The sequence below is a fragment of the Gracilinanus agilis genome, chromosome 4, assembly GCF_016433145.1.
Source record: "Gracilinanus agilis isolate LMUSP501 chromosome 4, AgileGrace, whole genome shotgun sequence".
Lineage (NCBI taxonomy): Eukaryota > Metazoa > Chordata > Mammalia > Didelphimorphia > Didelphidae > Gracilinanus > Gracilinanus agilis.
Genome location: NC_058133.1, coordinates 475,780,045 through 475,799,322, shown reverse-complemented (window position 1 = coordinate 475,799,322; position 19,278 = coordinate 475,780,045). Strand labels below are relative to the sequence as shown.

General features: G+C 38.1%; 2 protein-coding genes across 2 annotated transcripts in view; one reads left to right on the top strand and one right to left on the bottom strand.

Moving 5' to 3' along the window:
- The window catches only part of LOC123246754 (heterogeneous nuclear ribonucleoprotein D-like), a 22,234-nt gene extending 16,760 nt beyond the window's left edge, over nucleotides 1-5,474 (bottom strand). Inside the window, exons 1-2 of the mRNA XM_044675549.1 lie at nucleotides 5,378-5,474; nucleotides 4,899-5,179 (exon numbers count right to left, since the gene is read on the bottom strand). Of these exons, the coding sequence (XP_044531484.1) occupies nucleotides 4,899-5,179; nucleotides 5,378-5,474 (378 nt within the window). The remainder of the gene's footprint in view (nucleotides 1-4,898; nucleotides 5,180-5,377) is intronic.
- Nucleotides 5,475-5,811: 337 nt separating this feature from the next.
- Nucleotides 5,812-17,457, top strand: CTSS (cathepsin S). The gene is made up of 7 exons (XM_044676121.1): nucleotides 5,812-5,937; nucleotides 6,597-6,719; nucleotides 9,801-9,950; nucleotides 10,739-10,966; nucleotides 13,167-13,332; nucleotides 16,237-16,339; nucleotides 16,695-17,457. The coding sequence occupies exons 1-7, from the start codon at nucleotides 5,812-5,814 to the stop codon at nucleotides 16,792-16,794; spliced, it is 996 nt and encodes a 331-aa protein (XP_044532056.1). The 3' UTR covers nucleotides 16,795-17,457.
- The last annotated feature ends 1,821 nt before the right edge of the window (nucleotides 17,458-19,278 follow it).

Below are 19,278 nucleotides of genomic sequence, written 5' to 3'. Positions count from 1 at the left end.
ATATATATATATATATTAAAATTATAGCACTGCAAAAAAAATTAAGTGATTATATGTACTTAAGTACAAGAAATGAGAAAAAGGGAAAAATCAATTATTCTATTAAAAAATAATAGGAAAAGCAAATAAGAAAATTAAAAATAAATTCAGGGAAAAAAAATCAAGAACAACAACAACAAAAAATACAATGTGATTCCAAAAAAAAAAAAAGCATCCATTCGTCTATGAAGTGTTATCTCCAATGCATGTAAGAGGAAACAGTCAATCAGTTTCAATAGAAGATGCCCTCTTTACATGTGAGCAATGAATACAAGAGTCCTTTTCTCCAATTTTTATAGCTGTCAGAGTAGTTAATAAAATTTCAAATGGGCCTTCCCATGAAGGCTGAGTTGCCCCATTGCACTGGAAATTCTTTATATACACCTTGTCTCCTGGGTTCAGGTTGTGAAGTGAAAAGTCTATTGGTCCTACTTGTACTGCAGTTCCAGATTCATGGAGTTCACACAGTTTGTGTTGCAATTCCTGTATATAGGAAGCAATAGACGTATCTCCTCCTAATAGTGATGAAAATTAGCCTGTATAGGGGGATGTCCAAAAAGCATCTCATTTGGTGAGATGTGTAGATCTCCCCTGGGCCTGCTTCTAAGATAAAATAGAGCTAGAGGCAGAATTTCAGGCCATTTTAGATGTGTCTTAGTGCATAATTTGCCAATCATAGTTTTAAGTTCTCTGTTCATCCATTCAACTTGGCCTGAGCTCTGGGGGTAATATGGTACATGGAATTTGGGAATTATCCCCAAACAGGAATATATTTCAGATAAAACTGAATCAGTAAAGTGACTTCCCCTGTCTGAGTCAATACGTGCAAGCAGGCCAAAACGAGGAATAATTTCTTTAAAAGCACCTTGGGGACAAAAGCCACTGTGGCTCGGGCAGTAGGAAATGCTTCCGGCCACCTGGTCAGTTGATCCACTATGACTAGACAGAATTTATATTGTCTAGCCTTTGGCATTGTTATGAAATCAATTTGCATGTGTTCAAAAGGTGTGTAAGCCAAAGGACACCCACCAAAAGCCTTGCCACGAAAGACATGTTGGTTATATTCTTGACAGGTAGGGCAAGCTGCACACACTTTAGAGGCTATAGTGGTTATGCCAGGAGCTATCCATAACCTTTTAACAGAGTCCACAATGCCCTGGGTACCAAAATGACCATTTTTATGAATGGATTGGCAAATTTGGTGATAAAAGTTTCTAGGGAGCAGGGGTTTTTCCTTCAGAGGACACCCATACTCCATTCATCTGTTTAGCTTTAAATTTCTGCTTCCATTTTTTTACTTCCTTCTCATCATAGGAAAGTGATAAATTTGAGTCAGCAGTGGTTGTTAATGTTAAAATTAATTTAGGCACCCTTCTATAGCTGCTAGCTTTGCAGCAGTATCTGCCTGGTCGTTTCCCCTAGAGACAAGGTCAATGCCACCTGTATGGGCAGAGCAGTGAACTACAGCTAGGGCTTTGGGTAGCTGGAGAGCAGAAAGAACTTTATTAATAATTTTTGCATTAGCTATAGATTTTCTAGCTGAGGTTAAAAATCCTCTCTGAAGCCATAACATACCCACTGCATGACAAATTCTAATGCATACCTAGAATCTGTATAAATTGTTGCCTTTTTATCTTTGGCAATTATACATGCATGTTTCAGGGCTATGAGTTCCGCACCTTGAGCACTTAGATTTGAGGGCAGTGAAGCTGACCATACAGTGTCAAATTCTGTGACTACCACAGCTCCAGTGTAGCGGATGCCATCCCTCATAAAAGAAGAACCATCAGTAAATAAAACTAGATCAGGATTTTCTAAAGGAGTGTCCAGGAGATTGTCTTGAGGCTTTTCAGCCATGGACACTAGTGTTTCACAATTATGTAATTGTTCTTCTGAGACTGGCAAATCAGAAAGCAAGGTGGCAAGATTAAGAGTTGTACAACGTTTTAAAGTAATATTTTCATTATTTAGTAAGGTTATTTCATATCTTGTAATTCTCTGATCAGAAAATGCCTGTGTTCTACGTTTTAGCAGTAATGCTTCCACTTCATGTGGGCACATAATTGTTCATGGGCATCCCAATACTAGATCAACAGTTTTTGTCACTAACAGAGCTGTGGCAGCTACACCTCTAAGACATGGTGGTGCTCCTGCAGCTATTGGGTCCAGCTGGGCCGAATAATAAGCAATTGGGCACTGGTAAGGTCCCAAAGTTTGGGTTAAAACACCTGAAGCTACCCCTCTACACTCATGTACATATAAAGTAAATGGTTTGTTATAATCTGGGATGCCTAGAGCAGGGGCGGACAGGATAGCTTGTTTTAAATTCGATAGAGCTAACCAGTGTTCTGGTTCTAGTTTAAGTGGTTCAGGGACTGAATCTTTTGTTAGTGCTATAAGGCGTTTAGTAATTTCCCCATAGCAAGGGATCCATTGTCTACAAAAACCTGTTGCTCTTAAGATTGATCTTAAGTGTTTTTTAATGGTAGAATCGCTCAATTTTTCAATATTTTCAATGTGCTTAGGAGAAATATAACGGGCACCAGCAGTCAAAATGAACCCCAAATATTCCACTTTGGGGAGACACCAATGAACTTTTCCTTTTGAGATCTTATGACCTCTTTTATGTAATTCTAAAAGAAGATGTTTACTCTCTTCTTGACATTTTTAGCATCTGGTGAAGCCAAGAGCAAATCATCCACATATTTAATTAACTTACTGTTTTTAAATGTTATATTTTCTGTATCTTGGCTCAAAATCTGTGCAAAGAGGGAGGGGCTTTCAGAGAACCCTTGTGGAAGACGCCCCCAGGTCCATTGAGAATTATTCCAGGTAAAGGCAAATATATGTCTGGAATCCTCATCAATAGGAATCAAGAAAAGCCCAAACACAATTATTTCCTCTATTCCCAGCACAGCCACGACTGTAAAATAAGTGGCTGTGCTGGGAATAGAGGAAATAATTGTGTTTGGGTTTGAAACCACAGGATGACTCTTTATGACATGATTGTTTATAGCCCTTAAATTGTGAACAAATCGATATTGAGGTTTTCCATCTGGGCCTAATTTTGGCTCCTTAACAGGTAAAATAGGTGTATTATATTCTGATTTGCATGGGATTATTATTCCTTGCTCAATTAATGAATTTATTACTGGGGTGAGTCCCTCAAAAGCTTCTTTTGATAAGGGGTACTGAGGAATGGAGGGAGCTGCCCCTCCTCTTGTTCTAATCTGAACAGGAACAGCTGATTTAAGAAGGCCTACATCAGTAGAAGATGTGGCCCAGAGAGACTCTGGGATATCAACTGGGATTTCAAAGGTGGGAAGCTCCTTTGCTTCCTGCTCTTCTGAGAGAAGTACAGGGAGCAAATTTAAAGAGTCTTCCGGCAATTCTAGTGACATAGAACCATCTGGATTGCAAATTATTGTGGCTTTAAGTTTACATAATAGATCCCTTCCCAGCAAATTTGTGGGGGATCCAGGCATTAAAAGAAAAGAGTGTTCAACAGTTAGGGGTCCTATGCTTACCATGCGAGGAGAAAATTTTGGGACCTTTTGAGGTGTTCCTGATACCCCTACTACGTTTAGAGAGCCAATAGAATTACAGTTTTCATCTGGTTTACTCACCAGCACTGATCTTGAAGCCCCAGTGTCCAGCAAACAATTTTAATATGAATTTCCCACTTTTAGGGTTACATGGGGTTCCTTACTATTTGGGGGGGAATGTATGGGGATAAATGGCATTAAAACATCAGGGTCTGGAAAGTCAAAGATTTCCCTTTTTGATTCCAAAGCCTTTCCCACCCCCCTCACACCTTCATAAAGATGCTTAGGCTCCATGGGTCCCCCTCGAGGGGCATTAGCACCCTGAGTAGTTTGGGGGCGAGCTCCACTTAAGATATACTGTTGTGGGGTCATTTGGTATGACTTATCATCTTCCAGAGATTTATTTCTAGCATTTCTATCACTCCTAAAATTGCTATTCCTGGAATCATCATCATCATCATTATTATTATTCCCCTTGTTATTCCTATAGTTATCTTTTGGCTGGGTATTGTTTCTGTTTAATCTTAAGAGATTCCTACAGTCCATCATCATATGGCCCTTCTTTGTACAGAAATGTCAGATAACAGACTGATAGTTAGATTCTTGGAGAGGGGCTATAGTCTCTCCTTTATTTTTCAGTTTTTCCTTTAGCATTTTAATTTCTGCTTTTAAAGTATCCATTGAGTCAGTGTCTTCCTCATGCCCTTGTGTATGGCCCTTAAAAACATAGGATGCTACTTTCCTCAATTCCCCAAGGGTCATAGATCCCCAGGTTGGGCAGTTAGTTTTAAAATAGTCTTTGACTACTTTGCAGGAATTTTTAACAAATTGCCTACGCATATGTTTAACATCCCGTTCCATGGTTAAATCAAGGCTGATATATGCTTCTCCCACCTCAATCAGCCTGTCCATAAAATGGGAGGGAGTTTCATTGGTATATTGTTTGGTTTCTTTGAATTTTGACCAGCTGTCAGGCGTATCAGCACAAGCTTTCATGACTATCAATAATGCCTCCCTGCCAATCCCACAATTTGTTATGATCTGGGCAGAATTGTAATCCCAGTTTGGATCCTGGAGGGGCCATTTAGGTCCTTCCTTACCTTTCTTATGATTGACCCAAGAAATGATTCTATCTTTCTCACCAATTGTCAGAAATTCATCTAAAACATTTTCAAAGTCCTGTCAGCTGGGGTCATAAGTTCAGAATATATTGTCTAATTTTTTTACAATTATGAATGGTTCTTTCTCAAAAGTGGGCATATTTTCTTTGAATCTAGCTAAATCTTGAGGGTCAAAGGGAGTATACTGCCTTACAGGCGCCAAGATTCCTTCATTATTGAAAGTGGGTACTTCCCATAAGGGAAATAGGCTTTGTGCTGCATTATCTTGCATTCCCACCTCTAGTTTCCCTGCCTGGTTATTAGTGGCAAGGGGGGTGGAGGCTGAAGCAGTGGCAGGGACTGTCGGTGGGATGGACTGAGGAGGGGTTGTGGCAGGGACTGTAGGTGGGATAGGCTGAGTAGGGGGTGTGGCAGTATCGGGAGCAATGGGTTGAGTGGAGGGTGTGGCAGGAGCAGCATCCCAGGCCAGAGACTCTGATGAGGAGAAAGTATGGAGAAATAAGTCTCCCTTTTGGTGGAACTTCCTCCTTATATGTTTTCTCCTTCTTAATACTTTGCAAGGATTTTTACAGAAGCCATCAGTTGCTCAATCTTGAGTTAGTGGCATTCAGCTTCTCTGGTAAGGTTTTTTTGGGAGAAGTAAAGATAAACCACTCCCCCTATAAGAATTACCATCACACCCAAATACAGTGCAAAATATATCCCTTGTAATGTATTCTGTGGGATTACTGACCAGCAAAAAAAAAGTCACTCCTACAAGTTTGATCATGTTATTGAAAGTCTGCACCCAGGTATTTACTAAGTTGTTAATGGGTTGGAACTACATTTTCGTTTAGTGAATTGATAAGTTGCCTGTAGCTTCACCTTTTGTCAGTAGATGCTGCTAATGGGTAGGTTTTTCCTTTTCTAAGGGTTGGGCTTGGGTTCAATTGTTTTAGATTATAATTTTCTTTATTCCTGGCTTTCAGAAAACAAAGCCTGTAGCACGAGGCTGAGTTCTAGAGATTAGGTTCTAAAATGATATATTTTATCATTATTATCAAAAAATATTTGTTGAACCAAATGACTGAGAGTTATCTCATCTCTGTTCCTTTTTCTTTCCTAGAATGAAGCTGATTATATGGATGTTTCTGGCCTATATTCCTGTAATGGCACATTTCCATCAAGATCCCATGTTGGATGGCCACTGGGATTTATGGAAGAAAACTTATGGCAAACAGTATGAGGGGCAGGTAGAGGAGATTACAGCTGAACAGCTGTCATCATATGCACTGGAATCTTATACCACCCTGATTTCTTAGATAGAAGGCAGCTAGGTGGCTCAAGTGAGCACTAGATTTGGAAAGCAATGAAGAGAGAACTGAAGGCCTGAGTTCAAATCACACCTCAGTTTACTAGTCATTCACTCAGTTGTATTTTTCTTATCTATAAAATCTATGAATTCAATAATACCTCAGGTTGGGTGAAATTAAAAATAAAGTTCCATTCTATATTTATTAAAAAGTGAAAAAATATAAATACAAAGAGAGAGTTTCAAAGACACTTCTAACCTAGACTGCCAAGATATTTTGACTCTGTCTGCCAAATGACCCTATTGTTAATGCTAGAGAAATATTATGAGAGAATATTAGATGTTTATAAATGCATATCATCATTATAATGATCTCCATAAATGCATTATAAGATAAAACAAAAATTAACTTATCTTTAATAAATGTTGTTGGAATGGAATCCACCTTGGTAATTAATACTACATGTATTCTTTCTGCTTGGTCTCAGACACATTACATTTGAACAAAACACTTCACTGTATAATTCAACACAACAAGCTGATTTTCATTTCTAGCTTTTATCCGGAGTGATATACTTATCTGTTCCCCTTACATTTTAGAATGAAGAAGTAGCACGGCGTCTCATCTGGGAAAAGAATCTAAAGTATGTGACGCTACATAACCTGGAGCACTCCATGGGACTACATTCCTACGATCTAAGCATGAACCATCTGGGTGACATGGTAGGTTCACTACTTACAAATCTACATTGTTGTCTGCATGAAATCTGATTTTCTCTTTGAAAGAAGAGTCTGGAGGCAGCCAACAAAAGAGATGAGCTGTCCTTAGAAAGGAGAAAAGCCATCTATGGATGAAGCAGACCCAGCATCCTTCCCAAATGCATCTTACAATGCAGGGATGCTTTCTTATTCTGCTCAGTTTTTGTTCATGTCCTTCCACAAGTCTCCATAGAAGATTTGCTCAAAACAGTGTAGGTCTTGATTTGCATCTTTTAATATTTTATGGCTGCTGCTAGCATAACATTCAGGCAATCTGTGTGTTATCCTTCCCTTTGTTACATAACCAATCTGCCTCCTTTTCCAATTGTATATGCCCTAGATGATGATATCACCTAGGCAGGTAGGGGGCCCAGTGGATAAATCACTAGACTTGGGAGTCAGGAAGACCTGAATTCAAATCTACCACATATACCTTCTAGCTGTGTGACCTTGGGCAAATCACTTAACCTCTGTCAGCTTCAGTTTCCTCACTGTAAAATGGGAGCAAAACTAGTATCTATCGCAAAGGGTTGTACTCAAGGATTCTTTTTAATTTCTATATTAATCCTACAATAATTTTACTTTACATCTACTTTGTATTTTCTCTTGCATGAATTCTAGATAGGATTTTGGGATGTCCTTGTTCACTTCACAGTTTTTAAATTTTAGCTCTTAAAAATACATACACACACACACACACACACACACACACACACACACACACACACATATATATATATATATATATATATATATATAAAACACTTACTTTCTGTCTTAAAAACAGTGCTGTCATTGGTTCCAAAGCAGAAGAGCAGTAAGGGTTAAGTGACTTGCCTAGGGTCACACAGGTAGGAAGTTCAAATTTATTTGGATTCAGATTTGAACCCAGGACCATCCATCTCTAGGCTTGGCTGTCTTCTACCAAGCCACCTACCTGCCCACATTTTAGCTCATTTTAAAAATTAGCCCCAATGAATTGGTTCAGTCATTTCGAAAAATAATAGGAACTATACCCCCAAAATTACTAACTATGTGTACTCTTGGACTCAGTTATTTCACTACTAGGTCTATAACCCCCAGAGAAATAGGAAAAGAATTCATATATTAAAAATATTTATAACAATTCTTTTTGTAGTAGCCCCAAACTGGAAACTAAAGGGGTGTCCACCTTTTTAAAAGTGGCTAAACAAATTGTGGTCCATATATGTATGTACTTACTCTGCCAAGAGAAATGATGAACACTTTCATAAGGAACTGGAAAGACTATGGTAACATATGATCTCTGCCCCCCCCCCCCCAGGGTCATTCTGCTTACATTTCTCCTTTAGATTGTTTAGGTATCCTGAGGAATTGTAATGTCTCTTTTATTTATAGACACTGGCTCAAGCCTCAACCAAATGTGTTCTTCTCATTTGTCAGGGGCATATGACTAGCATTCCCCAGTTCCATTTTATTCCTTAACACTGAGTAGGTTTTACAAAGAAATATTAACCTCAAAGATAGAGCATAAAGATTTCCCTAGTACCTCAGGGACACACTCTCTCCTATACCACAACCATCTCTAGAAGACTTGTCTCAAGACTTAGGGTAATCCCATCATAGTTCCTCTAGGGTCCAGCTAGATGGACCATAACTACTGAATGAATCTATCCACTGGGCTAGGGTAGTGGAGATCTTGCTCCAAAATCACTACATTAATCTGGGTGGCAGAAATAGCCATCCTAGGTCTCAGCTTCCCAATTCGAGTAACTCATTTCCTCAACCAAGTTAGAGACTCCCATTCCCTAAACTTAGAATAGAAAAGATCAAGCCAAAAGACCAAGGACCTACCTCCATTCTCGGGGAGAGCTAAATGTGAATAAAGGTTTCTTATAGCACTGGATCCCATGACCAAAAGAGGCCCTCAGATACAAAGGAAGCAAAGAGGAGCAGCTCACAGGCCTTTTGGAAGATACTGACAATTCTGGTTATCCAACCAACAGAAAAAAGCCCTCCCTGGCTTTTGAAGGCATTCCTCTTACACATAGTCACAGTGCTCCAAGTAGTTCCCTATCCTCTTCTATATAGAGAGATGCCATCTGAGGCACTCTGCCCCTCTTTTTGTAGTGGCAACAAATTAGAAACTGGGAGAATCCCCATTGATTAAGTAATTGTTGAACAAGGTAGAATATATGAATGTGATGGAATACTCTGGTACTGAAAGAAATGATAAAGATGGTTTTAGAAAAACACGGGAAGAATTATATGAACTGATACAGAATGAAGTGAGAACCAAGAGAACAATATATTCAGTAACAACAATACTGTAAAGACAAACAACTCTGAAAAACTTGGGAACTTTGTTTAACACAATGACCAATCTTAATTCCTGAGGACTTGTGATGAAACATCCTACCTACCCTGTAGTGGGAGAGAAGTACTGAACTCAGTATCCATTGAGATATATTTTGTTTTGTCAGACTCTACAGGTTTATGATAAGGGTTTTACTTTTCTTGTTTTCTCAATGGGTGGGATGGGAGACAGAGAATATAGACCAAAAAAGAAAATGAAATTATTTTAAGATAACCAAGAATTTAAAATTATTAAACATTTAACAATCTTACATTTTTAAATTATTTTAAAAATTATTCTCATCCAAAGAGGATCGTCATTGAAAGTGAAGTAGTTCAAAGGTGTGGGGGGGATGTTTCCTAATCCTAAACTTGATCATTGATTTTGAATTGTCAAGATTAATTGTATCTGTAGTGAAAATGACTCTCTCTGGAGTTTAATTAGTAGGAGGGTATCAGGGTCAAATCTCTGCTAAAGGAAATTATTTTGGCAGTTGAATGGAGGATAGATTGAGAGAGGATTGACTTGAGACAGGGAGACAAATTAGGAGACTATTGGAAGAATCTAAGGGAAGGGGATCAGGCTGGTACCAAGGATGGTGGCTGTGGGAATAGAGGAAGGAGGTCATATGGAAATCTTATGAAGGTAGAAATGCCTGGAATCCTGAAAGGGGCAACAGAAATAAAAATCGAGAAATTTTTGGTTTACAGACCAGTGAAGAAGTGGTTTCTTTGATGAGTTCTCTGAGAATTCCTCATCAATGGAACAAGAATACTACCTACAGACTAAACACCAATCAAAAGTTGCCAGATTCAGTGGACTGGAGGGAGAAGGGATGTGTTACTGAAGTGAAATATCAGGTATGTTCTAAGTTCCCAAGCTATTATAGGCTACATTGATCTTCCCTTTTCCTACAATTCTAGTCTGAAAAAATTTAGGAGATAAATTGTCTGGAGTTACTCTTCCTAAACAGATTTTTAATTCCTTGAGTGCAGAACCCATGTCTATGTGGGAAAGCTGAATTCTTCCTAAGCAGGTTATTCCCTGATAAGGATCTTATTATTTCCCTTAATTCCTAGCCCAATTTTACACAGGGCTGGCCCAAGTGAGAATTGTGAAGAAGGGAAAAGGGGTCTTCAACACCTTCCCAACAGCTTCCTTTCCCTTCATCTGGTGCTCTTGTGCTGCCCTCTTGCTGGTCCAAGCCTTCTAACAAGTCTTCCTCCAGGCACCCATATGCTAAGAAAACCCAGGAAAGAAAGACAAATTCATTATTTCATATTTAGATGTTGATGACTATTGACAGTTTAATGTGTAGCTTCTCTCATTTTGGGTGAAGGAGAGGATCAAATGCCCCAATAAGAAAGAATTAAGAAAATATTTCAGCTACTAGTGATAGGTTACATGGGATACAGAAAGGATGCCTTCCTAGCATTCTTTTCAAATTAATACTAAAATAGACCCCTGCCTACCCTACCTACATGTAAGGCCAGTCAAACGTAAAGGATGCTCAACATATTTTAATGATCTGATTAATTGGTTTGACTGTCAAGTCTGCAGATGGACACTCAAGAGAGACAGAGGCCCTCATTTGCCTAGTCAGTTGACCCTCATCTTCATGATTACTCTTTTCTTTCCTCTTTCCCAGGGCTCTTGTGGTTCCTGCTGGGCTTTCAGTGCTGTGGGAGCTCTGGAAGCACAACTCAAGCTGAAAACAGGAAAGCTGATATCCCTCAGTGCACAGAATTTGGTGGACTGTTCAACTGATAAATATGATAATCATGGTTGCAATGGTGGCTTCATGACTAGAGCCTTCCAATATGTCATTGATAACAATGGCATTGATTCAGATGTCTCCTATCCGTACAAAGCTATGGTATGTCCCACGACCTTAGTTTCCTCAACTGTAAAATGAGGTAGTTGGTCTAGAAGGCCCTTGAGTTCCCTTCTAGGGCTTAATCCAAGAACCTACAGTCCTATGATCTTTCATTTTGAAGTTTCTCTAATCTTTGCCATTTTTCTTCTTAGACAGGATTCCCTTTAATCTAGCAATAGCATATTTTAAAAATCTTTTTGTATATCCATCTATCTAACACAGTGTTTTTTAATTTTTGCATCCTGGAAGATTCTTGTGATAATTCCATCTCATTCTCAATATTATCTGTTCCTATAAATTTATCTTATATACTTAGAGAATTTTAGACATAGAAGAGATATTACAGATCATTTAATCCATCCCCCTTAGTTTTACAGGTGAAGAAAATGAGGCCTAAATATATTAAATGACTTGCCGAACATAACACAAGCTAGTAACTGAAAAGCTGGGCTAGTTCCCAACAAACTCTAAGGGAGCTGTAGGTCTTCCTACTCTCTCACCTTGACAAACAAGCAAACAAATTTAATGAAACATTTATCTTTTACTTTATCCTTCAGGACAGAATGGAAACCTATTATGAAAAGATTAAAGAAACTAAGGGTGGTAGCCTGAAGAAGAGAAGGCTTAGGGGAGACATGATAACTATAATGGAATATTTAAAGGCATGCAATTCAGAAGAGAGATTAAATTTGGTTTGCTTAGCCCCAAAGGGCAAAACCAAGAGTAATGAGGTGGAAACCAGAGCTTTGGCTTGATATAAGAAACATTGCCTAACAATAACAATAGTTAGATTTATATAATACTTTATAAATACCTTATTTTAGCCTCATAACAGCTCTGGGAGGTAGGTGCTATGTCTAATCCCTGTCTGACATATGATGAAACTAAAACAGAAAGAAGTTATATGACTTGCCTGGAGTCTCATAAAAAGTATCTGAGGCTGGATTTGAACTTGGATCTTTCTGACTCCAAGTCTAGGGATCTATCCATTGTAGCACCCAGCTGCTAATAATTGGCAGTTATACTTGCTGCCAATTATAATAGCTGCTGTTAATTAGCAATTAATAATTCAAGCAGTTCAACAGTGAAATAAGTGGCTTGGAAAGCTGGTGAGTTCCCCTTCAATGGAGGACTTTCAGAGGAGAGTAGAAGACCACTTATTCTGGGGTTCTGTAGAGGAGATTCTGTTCAAGTAAGTGCGGGAATAGATGTCTCCTGAGGTCTCTTCCATCTCTCAGATTTTGTAGCTCCTCCACCCAGAAATCAAGACCACTAAATCTGAGGACCAATCTCCTATCACCTTTTTTTTTTTTTTAAATTACAATCGCTACAATTTAAAGCAATGCCAGCTTGGTGCTATGAATATAGAGAGATGACATTGCTTTATTGCCAGGCCTGGAATTCCTTCCACTGTTGCTGAAGCAGGTGGTGACTAAAGCTTAGATTAAATTTCCATTTCTTCCAAAGAAAAGGAGGCTTAGAAATGTGAAAACTCCATGATAAAGGGGTGAGGTTGAAGGACTATAAACCAATGATGGGCAAACTATGGCCAGCGTGCCAGATGCAGCCCCCTGAAATGTTCTATCCAGCTGAGCGACATTATTCTAATCTGACGAATACAATGAGTAGGATACAGTACAATGAAACTTCTACAGAGTTGCCTTAGAAACAGACTGACAGATGAGCATTTCATTTCCTTTGGCCCCCTCTCTAAAAAATTTGCCCATCACTGTTTAAACTATAGGTTAGGTGAGGTTCCAATCACCCTTGACTTTCTACTTTGTCCAAAGACAAATTCTCCTCTGGGGCTTAGTTTCAGCTCTCTGCTTTGCCACTTGATTGACTCATTGCTCAACTGACTTATTGGTTTTTATAGAGGTGCAAGTGTGACCTGATCTTCACCAATCACAAGCTTTTTCTTGGGTAACAAAAGTATCATCTTTCTTCTAGCCAAGTCTTTTCATCCCCAAGTCTTTTCAAACTGATTAGAAGCTAATTGACATATAATGATGTGGTTATAGAAAAATTAATATACATAGTCTATAGTAGTTATATAGTTAATACATAGTTTACTCTGTTGATTAATTATTTGGGGAGGGGGTAGAACATTAGGTCCTTACATATTTTTAGGATTTCAAAAAGCTTTTTCTGTAGGAGTTTGGAATGTGCTGAAGCGTATGAGCCACATTTCTCTTTCCAGGATGGAAAATGCCAGTACAACCCAGCTAGCCGAGCAGCCACATGTTCAAAGTACACAGAGCTTCCCTATGGTGATGAAGAAGCCTTGAAGGAAGCTGTGGCCAACAAAGGACCTGTGTCAGTTGGAATAGATGCAACATCTCCTTCTTTCTTCCTATATAAAAGTGGTAAAGTCTCATTCACCATGCCCTCCTTTTTCAATCTCCCTGCTGCACTATAAACAGGAACATTGTCCTCTCCATCCCTAAATGATGAAGGATGCACAAAGGAATGGATTTCAGATTAACTAGACTGTGCTAGATCTCTCTAGTGATCTTGTAGTGAGAGCAAAGGATTAACAGTCCCAAATGTGTTACATTGGTATCTCTACCATCTCAGGAGAGCTCCAAAAGCCAGGTGGCTCCCTCTTGGACTTTTACAGAGGGACATGGATGAGAAATGCCTAGGAAGAGAGGAGATGGATGGGCTACAATCTACACTGTTGGGAGCATCTACATTGATGAACTCCACACAATCCATCCAAATACTGAAGTAACAGATCCCTGTTTGTTTGGCCTGGACTCGTACATATGATGTCTTACATCCTGTTCTCATCAGTAAAGTTAGAGATTAAGCAGAGCAAAAATCTAAAATGAGCCATTCAGTTCATAGATTATCTGATATGGAGCTGGAAGGGTCCTCAGAAGTCATCTATTCCAGCCCTCTCATAGAGAACTGAAACCTAGGAGGTGAAACAATTTGCTCATAGCAACAAGGCTAGTAAGGAACAGAATGAGGAGGTAAAGCCAGCTACTCTGACTTGCCTCCCCAAGTCAATGCACCTTAATTCCACAAATATTCACTAAGAACTTACTCTGTTGATGTATAACCCAGTGGAATGGCTTGTCAACTCCAAGAACTGGAGAGGGAAGAGAGGAGGGAGACAAGAATCATGTAACCATAGAAAATTTGAAAGGAAAGAAAAGTAAATAACTTACTCTGTGTAGGGACACCTAGGTGGCTCAGTGGACGGAGAGCCAGGTCTAGAGATAGGAGGTCCTAGGTTCAAATCTGACCTCAGATATTTTTAGCTGTATGACTCTGGCAAGTCATTTAACCCTAGTTGCCTATCCTTTACAGCTCTTCTACCTTAGAACTGATCTAAGATAGAAGGCAAAAGTTTAAAAAAAGAAAGAGAACCCACATTGTGCCAGGCGCCGGAGAGACTGAAATAAAAATGAGAATAGCCCCTCTCTTCCATAAATTTAATTCAACAGTCTTTGCTGAGCATGTACTTCATATGGAACATCATTCTAAACAATTTGGGAAGATAAAGTATCTGGAAAGATATTTGAAAAGAAAAACATTTTCAGATCTTATAGTCCAGTTGAAAGCCAAATATGTATGTATGCTTATGTGAAGAAACATGCGGATTGGCCAACCAACATCTCCACCAATACAAATCAGCTAGAGATCCTGCAGATAAGAGCAGCTCTAACTCACACATAGAGCTCTGTAAGGTTTATGAAGGGTTTTCCTCACCAGAGCCCTTTCAGATAGGCAGTGTATTTGGAAAATCCTTATTTTACAGATGAGGGACTGAGGCTAACAATGGTTTATTTGCTAAATCGAATGCCACATCAAGATAATGAGCATTCATAAGGTGCTTAATAAATGCTGGGCGCTGTGCTAAGTGCTGGGAATATACCTACTAGTGAAAACAGAGATAGCCTCTGCCTTCAAAGAGTTTATGTTCTAGGAAGAAGGGAACACAGAAAAGAGGAGTTGGAAAGTGGGGGAGATGGTGCCTTCTCAGAAGCCATAAGGTGAAGTCCATCTCCTATTTAGCTGCCAAAGTGATATTCATAAAGAACCTTCTGCTTCATTAACTCCAATGCTCTCTATTACCTAGAAATAAATATAAATTGCTCTGTTTAGCATTTAAAGCCCTTCACAATCTGGCACCAGTCTACTTTTTTAGCCTTAATTTTGTTGTGTTTATCAGTTTAACAATAATAATAACAGATAACATTTATATGGCACTTAGTATGTGTCAGGCAATGTGCTAAATGCTTTACAATTATTAACTCATTCTTTTCCCTTTTTATTATAAAGACATTTTATTTTATCAATTACATGTAATAAATTTCCACTTAAATTTTCCAAAGTTACATCATCCAAATTGTCTTCCTCCTTTCCTTCCCTTCCCCCCTTCTACAGGTGACAAACAATTCGACCTGGGTTATTACGTGTATTATTGTGTAAAACATATTTCCATATCGATTATTTTTGTAAGAGAATACTCATATAAAACCAAAACCCCAAATAAACTAAAGTGAAAAACCTTAAGGAAGTAGATAGCATTCTTGGTCATAAGTCCCTCAGAATTGTCCTGGATCATTGTATTGTTTCTAGTTTTAATGTGATCCCCTTCTCCCAAAGAGATCCTAAGTCAAGTCCCTATCTTTTATATAGGTACATGTCATTTCCCATCACAGAATGCAAGCTCCTAGAGGGCAGGTATTGTTTCATTTTATATTTGTATTCTCAGGATTTAGCGCATATCCAGGCACATAGTAGGTACTTTATAAATGTTTGTTATTGGGTTGGTTGAATCACTTTAAGTTAAATTTCTTTTCCATATAGATGCACATATTGTAGGTATTATTAAGAAATTAGTGTAAAATGGAGTTAATTGAAGAAGGGATCTAAAATAAGTGTGGGTAGATTAATCTTTTTCTTTAAACCCTTACTATATGTTGGTTCCAAGGCAGAAGAGCTGTAAGGGCTGGGCAATTGGAGTTGACTGACTTGCCCAGGATCACCCAGTACAAAATGTCTAAGGCCAGATTTGAACCCTGGACCTCCAGGCCTGGCTCTCTATCCACTGAGTCACCTAGGTGCCCCTTGATTGAGTTTTTAATAAGTTTTTCTGACTTTGGGTATTTTAAGCTTTAGGGTGATTGAAACTGATACTGCCTCTGCTTGTGACTTTTTAATAAATCTTGCTGAACTAGTCAAAGAAAGCCAATAAAAAGCAGCTGCATATCTATTTCTGTCCATGCCATGTGCAATCTACTCCTCATTCCCAGGTGTCTATTACAACCCATCCTGCACTCAGAAGATTAATCATGGTGTGCTGGTGATTGGTTATGGAACCCTTGATGGACAGGACTATTGGCTTGTTAAAAACAGGTAAATATATTTAAGGAAATCTTTCCAAACCATTTTTTGATTATGCCTCATTACAATCATGCATCATGGAATGGTTTCAATAAACTCTTTAAGGTAATGATAATGATAATAAAACTCCACAGTTTCTGGCAAAATGGCATGTTAAATGACTGCATGATATCTACATAGTCATAATACAAAGAACTCTGGTAAACATTTCACATGCACACTCACAAGATACATATAAAGTCCCAGTCTTCTACTGCTTTGATTTCACTGCTAAAAAATAAGACAAAAACCTAATAGAAAGAAAATCTTATAAGGTTACTCATTAATTCCATTCATTAACATTGCTTTCTTTCTTTCTTTTTTTAAGCTGGGGCCTCTACTTTGGTGACAAAGGATATGTGCGGATAGCAAGAAATAGAGGAAATCATTGTGGGATTGCTAGTTTTCCATCTTACCCAGAAATCTAGAAGATCTCTTCATTTTACATCTAATCATTTAAACATGATGGATGACATTTTGTTCTGAGTTTAATTTTACTTAACTTCTACTAATTAGTACAAAAAAACCAGAAATGTATGGTGAATAGACTTAGCTATAGTAAAAACTCCATCAATTCATAATTCTAGTGTGGCTGGGTTGAATTGTAATCTTTGCATATTCATGGAAAAAGGTTTACTAAGCAATTTAATGTTGTTTTTATAGATGATTACAGAAAAGAATGCTTTATTAAAAACATTCTAATTATTCTTTAATTTTCCTATTTTTATGATGTAATTAATTTTGAAATTGCCCCAAAGCCTTTTAGGATTATTTAGGAATAATTTAGGATTTCTATATTTTTAAATGTCTATTATTGTTACATAACATCCATTTCTTATTCTCAAGTATCTGCATAAGCTTTTAGAATATAAATTACAAAATATTGACAATTAATTATAGTTATTTTGGTGGAAAAGACTACTGGTTCCTGTGTACATATTTTTTCTTCATCATAAACTCCATAAGGATAAAGACCTTGGGTTTTCCATGTTTGTATTCTCTTATAAAGCCTAACATAATATTTTGCACACGGTGGATCATTATTTGCTTAATAAATGTTGAAATAAAAATAAACTTGAAGAAAAACCACATAAGAACTTTAAAGGCCTTTGTCAATATGTCAACAATTAATATACAACAACAGTTACACATCTCATAAAAATTTGGGCAAACCAGGTTCTTGGGCAATTCTTTGGTAACCTGGTTCAAATTACTACATGTATGTGAAAATGGACTTTCCTTAAAAACATGTTACAATTCGAACTGTTCACTAATTCAGGTTGGTTGTCCTCATAACTATTCCAAATTATTGAGCATTTGTGTATAGTTTAGAAGGAAATTGTACATTTCCTAGGTCACTTAGCCTAAGCAGGCTAACAAAGAAATAGATTAGATTGCTGGGGAAATTGCAAATTTACAGATCTTTTGGAAGAGCAATCTGCAATCTGCAGGGAAGTTGCACAAATCATTGTGCTTTTTGACCCAATAATTTCATTGTTGGGATACAGGCTATGAGGTTTTATCAAAAATAAATAAACCCAAAGAGGTTTCTTTTACAAGATTTTCACAACAGCATTATAAGCAGAAGGAAAACTAAAGTCTAACAATAAGGGAACATTAAAGAAATTGCTTCACATTAATATAATGGAGTGGTTGGGACCTGTGAATTCAATGGGCCAGGAAAGTTCCTTTAAGACTGCAGACAGCAACTGTCCTGCAAATTCATAGCCTCAGAGAGTTAAGTGAAGTCCCCAGCATTTCAGAATAATGTATGTCAGAGCTGAGGTCTGAATGAACTCAGGTATACCATAAGCCCTCTGGGATACCATATGTAATTAAGATGGACTTTTATTCTGTGGAATAAAAATGTCAAGGGAAATGCTCCCAGTTACAGAAATATCCACTTTGCACTGGCACAAAGAAACAGAAAGGCAGGTAAGTCAAGCCAGGCAAATCCTGTGTGGGCACACAGGGAGAAAGCTTCTTGTACCTTTTTGGGATTTGGCTGAAAGAGCTACTCAGTGTAAAATACCAAAAAGCCTTCTGAGCTCAAGCCATTCCTGCTCCCTCCCTTTACCCACATGGATCCCAAAGTCTATAAAAATTCCCATCAACAATTCCTAGTGTCACAAAATATAGAATGTGGGAATCAGTTTGTCTAAGAAGGCCATGACCACCCCAATCAATCCCCATAGCCCTCTGGAGCTTGGTCACTGATGCCTTGAGGCCAGCAGGAAGAGATGAAGGGAAAAAGGGCACATGGCACATACCATGCAGTTTCAGCATTTTTAGAGTAGAAAGCATGGCCAGGCAACATCACAGAATACCTGCACATTCTCTGACATGGGAGAATAGGGCTTTTCATTAAACTTTTCCAGTACAAAGAGCCACCAGACAGAGCAGACTCACCTTATTAAAGGGCCTAAACTCTCTACTGGCCAGTCCTTCATTAGACTGGTCTATCAAAATGGAAATTCTAATTTCCTTTTCAACTTTTGTTGTCATGTCTTGATCTTAAGAGAATCGAAAGAGAAAGAAGAGGAATATACTAATTGGGGAAGGGAAAGGAAAATTAAGGAAAATGATCTCCATAATCAGGATGCACAAATAGATACAAACAAGGAGTAGGGGATGGGGAGGAACAGCTAAGGACTTGAACCTTACTATTGGGTACAAAAATACATTTTACTCAACAGGGAAATAGGAGGGAAATGAAAGAAGAGAGAAGGGAGAATAGGAGGGAGGGAAGATTAGTTCTATGCAAAACAAACTCTAAGGACATACAAAAATATTTATAACTTTTTTTTGAGGTGGCAAAGAATAGGAAACTAAGGGAAATGTCCATCAGTTAGAGAATGACTGAGAAGGTGGAGGTATATAAATATGACAATACTATTGTGCTATAAGAAATG